Source organism: Wyeomyia smithii, chromosome 3 (assembly GCF_029784165.1).
Source record: "Wyeomyia smithii strain HCP4-BCI-WySm-NY-G18 chromosome 3, ASM2978416v1, whole genome shotgun sequence".
Taxonomy (NCBI): domain Eukaryota; kingdom Metazoa; phylum Arthropoda; class Insecta; order Diptera; family Culicidae; genus Wyeomyia; species Wyeomyia smithii.
This window is the reverse complement of record NC_073696.1, coordinates 100,670,296-100,678,931: the sequence shown is the minus strand read 5'-3', so window position 1 is coordinate 100,678,931 and position 8,636 is coordinate 100,670,296. Positions and strand designations below refer to the sequence as shown.

The following is an 8,636-nucleotide window of genomic DNA, read 5'->3' as shown; positions in this document are numbered from 1 at the left end:
TGTCGTGTGTGCCAAAAAGAGAAGCACACATTTTCATTTGTCAAGTCTCTATATGTGATCTTGTGTAGGTGTGAAGAGATTCGTTTGCCTTCGCCATGTCAATGACAGCAGCCGGCAACCGTTGGGAACGGACGGCGGCAAAAATAGAAAAGATTCTATTTTTTGCAACAACAACAAGCGACGGTCGACCGCTGTGTTCTGATTGGTCGATAAAGAACGGAACGGTAGCGGTTGACCGCTGATACGGTCTGATACAGGCTTTACATCGCTATGAAGTCATTACGATTGGGTTCAATTAGTTAAAAGGCTTTTGAAAAAAAAAACTGAAATATTTTGTTGGGTACCTACAGCAAACAAAACTGTGAGGATTACAACCGTTGCCTTATAATGATTTTTTGAAACGGTTTCTAGTAGTACTAATAGTATTTGTATTCAAAATTGTAAAACCGGAAGTATTTTTTTCACAAAAACAAATACATTAATAAATAACACGTTTGCTATGAATGTAGCTTACTGTTTTGTTTATATCCCTTTATTTAAGCCAACAAAATTGTTTCTTATTATTTTAAAACTATTCACTTTTAAAATGTATTTCAAAACTATGAATCTGGCTAATTCTGTTTCATTGCATTATATTTAGCTCACCGGGTATGAAAAACCTCCTTGATGTTTTATTCATTTTTCATAAAATTATGATCATTTTGAGCCTTGTTGGTAGTAGAATATGTTTGCGCATCTTAAAATGCTTTTTCAGTCGCGAAGTTAGCATAAACGTAAGCAAAACTATTTAACTAAGTTTGTCTGCATCGTCACGTTCACTGCATCTTATTTCTTACTATGTCATTGTGCAGTAAGTTGTGTAGATAAAGCCTACGCAGAATGTTTCTCTCCAGCTAAGTGATACTTCTAATTTTGGAATCACATTAAAAGATCTTTTGTGTTGTATCGGTATCTGCCTTATCATACGACGATAGTCACGATTGAAATGTTTATTTTAAGTGCTGCACAAAAGCTAATGTAATTTTTGGCAATGTATTTCTCAACAATACACTCTCTAGTGAATAGGAAAACTGATTTTTTTTCTGTATGCTATACCTTAAACTGACTGGTTTTTTGAGCTCTGGCCAAAGAATAAGTTTTTAATTATTCTCTATTGTTTATGAATACTGAAAGCAATGAAGAGCGGATGATTTTTAACTCCAAAAAGCATTAAACTAATCGTCCTGTGTTTCCAATTTTCAAGCGATGATATTTTATCATGAAGCAATTAGTTCGCGCGCAACCACTCAACACACGATCATTCTTTCTAGCTAGCAAACATTAAAACTGTTTATTTAACTTTTTTCGAATCCTTTTTCTTGTTTTCCTTTTTTGATTTAGCAGAATCTTCGCCTGAGTTTTTATCGGATTTTTTACTCTCTTTGGGTTTCTCATCAGGGTGATCTTCATAACTAAAAAAATAATGCAAGTGTTATTACCGTGATTGAAATGTATGAATACTGAAATTTTTGAAGAGATACTCACGCAAAAAGCTTCTTGATATCACCTTTAAGCAGAGCAAGTAAAAGTGGTGTTCCCAAGCAAGCAGGTACCAAATACAGCAATGCCGGCTGGGCGTGTTTGAACACGTGCATTACAAAGATTGTCGCAAGTAAGCCAAAGAAGTAAGCAATAAACGTAGCGTAGAAGTAAAAATTACTCTTTCTCTTGAGGCTGTTATCGAAACGCAAAAGCAGGGCGATAAAGATTCCTGGAATCACGATGTCTCCTAATCCTAGAACAGCAAAATTCGAAGCACTCAGTCCGTTCGTGATCAAGTCCTGTGGAAAGACCAGCTTTATCGGAGCTTCGAAGGATTTGGCCACCGTGACCATCACGTTTGTGCCGAACACCCAAAAAATGTCATAGAAGAAGAGACCTCCTAGCAAAATGCAACCGGTAGCGATGTTGTTCAGATGCAAAAGTTCAACTCCATTAACAGCAAAGGCCAGTCCTAGTAAGTTGTTGGCAATCCAGTGCTTCTTAATCAGATACCAAATTCCAATTACCAACGATATAATGAAGCACACAATGTCGTGTGTAGTAAACTTGTAATCAATTAAGTACGTTTCCTTATCCCCTTTGACACCTTCTGTAGGTCCTTGAATGAAGGACAGGTGATACGGAATTTTCGGTATCGCAGCTGGTATCAAAGAACTTATAACCGGGCTTAACAAGTGCGACAATGCCATCACACCAAGGAAGAAAAAGTAACCAGTCAGCAGGAAATTAATGTTATCCTTAGAGAATATTTTGAAGAATATGTACAGTCCAAACAGTGCACAGGAAGCCATAATAGGAAACATCATCGCATCTTTTGACGTCATTGTGTCCGGTTTTTCGCCCGTCTTTTGGAAGGTGCTCTGCAAAAATTAAACGAAAAACTTAGCTCTGTGTCAGTGAAGCTATAGCCTCCGAACCTACCGTCTGTTCCTTATGGTGCTTAACGGAGCGTATCGAGCCGAAGAAAATGGGTAACATTGCCATTGCAACTAGTGTTGCATAGGCCAGGGCCATTCCTTCTGGCGTGGAAGGGATCTTCGCCGTGCCATTGGTTGCTGCCGCGTTGGCGTTTTCAGTGAGATTCTCCTGCACTTGTTGGACCAATTCTTCCACCACTTCGGACATTGCGGTGGCTCACACTTACCGTTCGAGAGGACCTAATCGAAAAAAAATGTCCCCAACTATCTCGATCTACACACTGCTCATACACTCACTATTCTTGGGGCAGAAATTAAAACTACGGTAGAAAACTAATAACAGAACGCGAGCTACCTTCCTTGTTCTACACCAACTTCTGAAGCACTCGTCGTTTTCTGATTGCGTGTCAGTAGCACTTGCCAGCGATAACAAAAATCATGACACGAATGTCAAATAGTCTGCAGCGAAAGAGATCTAAAACTTTGATTTGTTGTATACACGATTAAACCATTTTAGGTAAAACAAAGTGAAATTTAAGTCACGTTCACGTTCTATAAATCAAACTGTGCGGAAAAGATTATCATGTTTCATAATGATAAGATAAGATAAGATTATATTCTTTGAAACAATCGAAATTTACTGCTGAGAAATAAAAAATAATTTCTTCATACATTACGGTTATATACATATCTAAATCGCTTGAATGACAGTTGGTACATATCGGGGAGGGAGAAACGAATATTGCACTCAAAATTGATCTAAACAGAGGACACGCACATTTGTCATTTTTGGATAGCGCTTCCTGCTGTAACCCAAGCATGACTCGAACAAAGTTTTTAGAAATATTAGGATAGGAATACTAAATGTGCCAATTTTTCTGTAAAACACAGATTTTTCAAGTCAGTTTCTACAGATTTTTCAGTTTGCAGTCTTTCTGAAAAATTTTACTAGAGCGTAACTAGAGACTGTGTTATAAAGAGATACGCAAAGAGAAAAGCAGTAAATATGGTAACCCTTTGCTAATATTCTATTCCAAACAATTCTGGCAACCACATTTAATTTCGCATGACTTTTCATACGCATACTAGAAAGCAGTGCTGAGAATATTCACTATCATGATATTCAAAAGCAGCGATTTTCAGCCTTCTTTATGTTAATACTCAAACTACCTATGCGAACATTGATATTCATGATACCAGACAACCGATGAACACCGACCGAATAAACTTTAACACTCGTGTCGTTATTTTGAACGTCAATAATAAAAATCATTTCAGAACAGTGAAAATCAAAACAACCTCATTCGACAATTTATACTGTACCGTGTGGTGTACAGTGTCTGAACAAACTTCCACTACTTGGATTGATAATTACCGAAACTTCTCTGAATATCATTTACAAGGCCTTTGATATTCATTCCTCTGTTTTCTCATTGAATATGGTAAACGAAATTCATGCTTTGTCGCAGTGAGCATTGGCTACTGAGTTGCACCAGAAAATAAAGGTGCTGACACTGAGAATAATTCAATTCATCAACTCGTGAATAAATACTGATAATCTAAGGCACTGCTAGAAAGTGTAATAAAATTCCGAAACTTTGTAAGGATATATTACTGAGTTTCAAAGCTTGTTTATACATTTTTTTTAATTTTCAATGCATCACTCATAATACGAGCATAACGAACATTTTTCCCGTTCAATCCATAATTGCACGTGGTTCACAACATTTATAATGATTACAATACAGATTCTGTACGAAAAGTCACACTCCTGAGTTTATTTACTTTGCACACCATCTGCTACTTGCTCATCAGTCTTGACGTAGTTCAGCGAAACAATATTCCGATCCAGTGCATCACGTATAAAATGGTGCCGGATATTGATGTGCTTCGTTTGTGGTATATATCCGCCGTTTCTTGCAATGCAAATCGTGTTCTGGTTGTCACACCGTAATTCGATTGGTCATCTTGACCGAACTGCGACACCAGTCCTCGCCACCATGACGCCTCTTGTACCGTAGCAGATAGGGCCATGTACTCCGCTTCGCAAGGTTAATAGTGATACGGTGGTTTGACGCCTACAGCTCCAAGATACTGCTCCGCCTTGCATGACAAACACGTATCCACTCGTAGATCGTCTGTCGTCGAGATCGGATGCCCAATCCGCATCGGTATAACCTATCAGCTTTGAATCACCGGTTACAGAATACTGCAACATCATCTTCGATGTACCTTTAAGGTACCGGAAAATATGCTTAACGGCTTCCCAGTGTCTCAGTCCAGGATTCGTGTTGAATCGACTCATTAGGTTCACGGCGAAAAGGATGTCTGGTCTGGTGCACTGTGCCAAGTACATCAAACACCCAACAGCCTCCTGGTATGGCATCACTTTCATTCGTTCAATCTCTTCCGGTGTCTGCGGTGCTAATTCTTTCGTGAGCTTTCCTGCAGCGTTCATTGGAGTAGTAACAGCCTTCGCATTTGACATGTTGAATCGACGCAAGATGGAATCAATTTAAGCCTCCTGGTCCAGCGACACTGAATCTTCCGCTCGGGTAACACGAATGCCCACGCAGCTCATCACAGGTCCCAAGTCCTTCATTCGGAAGGTACTGCTGAGCTTTGCCTTGATATCGTTCTTAACTGCTTCATTGTTAGCAAATATCAACACGTCGTCAACGTATACCGCAACAAACACAGTCTTTCCATCTTGGATCCAGTAATATAAGCACGAGTCGTAATCGGATTGGATTAGCCCCATCTTCTTCGGCGCGGCGTCCAGTTTGGCGTTCGAAACTCTGGTGGATTGTTTGAGTCCATAGAGTGCCTTGTTCAAGCGACACACAAATTGAGATTGTGGAATGAGAACGTCTAGTTTGGATGACAGTTGGAAGTATAATAAATTTTATTGAATGCTCTCTTTTTAATAGATTGCTGTGTTGAACACAGCTGGGTCGCAGCTTACTAATTTCCAATAATATCATATTCATCATCAAAGGCATGTACGATTTATTGCCATCAGCGATGGGCACCATTTCGCCTATTTTTAGATCGGTTAGTGAATATGATACGACAACATCGGGTACGGGTTTGTTAAAGTTCGCATGCTTTTGGCGATTTGATGTATTTATCACAACAATGCCATGATATATAAAATAAAAGTCGTGGGACAACTATGTCTATTAAGCTCAATTTTGAAGATGCAAGAGACAGACATAGAAACGATGTGCTGTACACTTTTGCGGCACTGGAAAACATTTATGTTATCTCAGGAAACAAATTTTCAAAATAAAAAAAGACTTTCTGAAGCATAGGAATTGTAGGAAACCAACAGAAGTTATGAGAAAACTAGGCCTTCGAATTTTGTTTAGCGGTAGGGCTCAGAAGCTTCGGTTTTTCGAAAAATGTCCTCAATGGTAAAAATAAATTAAAGCTGAGAGAGTTTCCCAGCTGAAAAATATATAAATATTTTTTTTACCACAAAAATCAAAATAATGGTCGCAGTGGTCCAAATCTTACAAAAAAAACACTAAATTTTAACGTTTATTGCATCTCTAATGAATTTGCCATCACAATTTTTTTGTTATTGAACATTTTTTCATTAGTAGAAAAGTATAATTTCACCCGCACGACTTGTGCTGAAATTTAGAATAGTGACTTCTTTCGAGAAGACGAAACTCTTGAGCCGTACCTCTAAATCCCTGAACGAAATTCAGAGGTCTTTTTCCCATATATCTCATCGACACATTTTTTTGTTGAGGTTTCAACCGGCGGTCATTTACCAGTCAATGAAAACTATGTTATATTGCATACTGTTTAAGCAACATCAAATAATGAATTACAACTAGTTTATTCGTAGAACATTCTGATTGCAAGCCATATCAATGCGGCTCTGCTGCATAGTCGAGGGCAAGGAATCAAGGCGGTTTTAAGTCAATGCTATTCAATTTCAATTGAAGTAAATTAAGTGTGCATACGCTTTGACAAACAAGTTCATGAGTCGCATTTTTATCGGTGCTGTCTAAGATTGTCATTTTCGGTTGTCAGTTGCGGTTGTCAGTTAGAGCGCAAAATTCTAATTTTTCTCTGAAATCACAAATAAAAACTAAAATAGCTAAACAACCCAATTGTTGTCAAATTTTGACACGTCTCGTTTGAAGGTTCATACTCGCTTAGTCTCCTAGCGTGTCACGAGGTACGATATGGCCTGGCGTCGTATGTTCGAATCCCTACTGCAAACTCTATATCTAATGAACAGAAACAATCTCAAAACAAATCTCGAAACGCAATCCGAAAAATGGTTTGGCTGCTACAGTAAATACCTACACGAATGTGTTTACATATCAATGGTGTTCGCACTTGAGGACGGCAATTGGGAACTGAACTGACCGAGCGAAGCGGCAAGGCAATTTTGGTGGAAAATTCATTAACTCAATTAGTCCTAAAAAGAACTGGGTGAGTTGCCTCCACTCTAGTCAGACGGTTGGTATAAAACTCCAATGCTCGCTATCGAACTTGTATTTTCCTGTTTCTCTCTGCTTCTATAATGATTTTCTGCTTCTTCTACGATGTGAACAACTGGGTAATCAAAACAAAACTGATGACTTGAGCGATGCGTCTGCTGCTTTTATAGCGTCGCGGTGGGGGCGGGGTTTGGTGGTCCTCGATGATTGGCTGTTTTTTGTTAACTGCTGAAAACGGCTGACTTGTTGTTGCTACTTTCGGCGTGAGACGGAACAAATAGATTATCATTATCTGCATACCGTCTTCCATGTTTTTTGTCAACAGTAGCCGATAAAGGGCGATGGGCAAGGATAGAAAAAGTCGATGACAAAAGCAAAAGTATTTCTATCTTTCTTCCTCTCGTGCAAAAACCAAACAAATATCAGCACCTTCGTGGTCCCGAATAGAGGCGTCATCCACAAGTTACGTAAGGACTTTTTCAGAAAAGAATTCTTTTTACTTATGGCGTATTTGCAAAGAATGAAAAGAAAACAAGTTAATTGATTTAGTCAATATCATGTTTAAGTTAAAAAAAAACTGAAAATTTAGTATACGAAGTGGAGTACATAATCACTTAGATAAGGGGCCATCCACATTCCATGTGGACAGCTTTGGGGGGGAAGTCAGTGTAATGTCCACGGTCCATACAAAATTTTCAAAATTTATATGAGCAATTGTCCACGGAGGAGGAGGGGGCGGGTTAATATCGTTAAAAATCTGTCCACGTGGAATGTGGATGGCCCCTAATGAGAATTCACGCTTTCCCAAGATTCAACTGTAACCATATCAGCGAGAACTTACAACTGATTTTAACTTTTATTAGTTTTGTAAGTTTTGTTTTAATTTCAAATTTTTCAATCTTATGTACATAGAATTTTTTCGAATCTCCCTCTGCCCCTTCGTAAGCATTCGTAAGCAATTTGGATACCCCTCTTCCCCCCTTCGAAACCGTTACATAATTTGTGGATGACCCCAAAGACCGCCTGGATTCGAGAATGTTGCTAGATTCAGACAAAACTTTCAGACCAACTGCTAAGCGAAATTCCAAAAGTTGTTTTGAATGTTGTTTTCGAATTTATCGCAGACCGATCTAAGCAACGGTTAATTTAAGCAGCACGTACGGTAAGCCGCATCGCTTATGGTAGCAGAAAAACATTTAATTACCTCAATTGTTCTCTCCTATTCTCTCTCTTCAATATTCTCTCGCACTCATTTCTCTACTGCAGGCGGCCTATGTTGCCTCCGATCGAGACCAGCTATGGCTGATCATGAATGCTACGGATTTTCTGAAAATGACTCGATTGATATCAAGGCCACCATGGCTACAAGCGATGGTGATACGATACTTACGAGCCCCTTTGAATCGCGCAGAGGGTTAAGACAAGGTGATGGACTTTCCTGTATGCTACTTAGCATAGCCATTGAGGGTGTGATTCCGTTTTCACAAGGTTCGTTCAACTTCTGGACTTCGCGGATAACACGAAACTTTGCGATGGTGGAGGAAACTTACGCCTGACGAAAACGAGTCACATGCGAGCGAGAAGCTTCGAGAATAACAACGTCAGCCTCCAACTCTATTCTTTGTAGACGGCGTTCGTGTATTTGGGGTCACTGGTGACTGTACAAAACCCTGATGAGACCGGTAGTCCTCTACGGAATCGGGACAACGAAGCT

General features: G+C 39.2%; 2 protein-coding genes across 2 annotated transcripts; both read right to left on the bottom strand.

Annotated features, from left to right (window-relative positions):
• Positions 1-516: 516 nt before the first annotated feature.
• On the bottom strand, positions 517-2,904 carry LOC129731200 (minor histocompatibility antigen H13). Its single transcript, XM_055691018.1, has 3 exons — positions 2,464-2,904; positions 1,525-2,402; positions 517-1,451 (listed from the first exon to the last, which is right to left on the bottom strand). Exons 1-3 carry the CDS (start codon positions 2,665-2,667, stop codon positions 1,331-1,333), a joined length of 1,203 nt encoding a protein of 400 aa, XP_055546993.1. The 5' UTR covers positions 2,668-2,904; the 3' UTR covers positions 517-1,330.
• A 1,518-nt stretch (positions 2,905-4,422) lies between these two features.
• Positions 4,423-4,947, bottom strand: LOC129728442 (uncharacterized). The gene has a single exon (XM_055686884.1). The coding sequence runs from the start codon at positions 4,945-4,947 to the stop codon at positions 4,423-4,425; it is 525 nt and encodes a 174-aa protein (XP_055542859.1).
• Between the last annotated feature and the right edge of the window lie 3,689 nt (positions 4,948-8,636).

Bases quoted from the DNA above. Each gene is read 5' to 3' on its own strand.
- LOC129731200 (XM_055691018.1), bottom strand. From the start codon at position 2,667: ATGTCCGAAGTGGTGGAAGAATTGGTCCAACAAGTGCAGGAGAATCTC. The intron at 2,403-2,463 runs GTAGGTTCGGAG...TAATTTTTGCAG, and splicing joins AGCACCATAAGGAACAGACG to AGCACCTTCCAAAAGACGGG. The intron at 1,452-1,524 runs GTGAGTATCTCT...TTATTTTTTTAG, and splicing joins GATATCAAGAAGCTTTTTGC to TTATGAAGATCACCCTGATG.
- LOC129728442 (XM_055686884.1), bottom strand. From the start codon at position 4,947: ATGTCAAATGCGAAGGCTGTTACTACTCCAATGAACGCTGCAGGAAAG.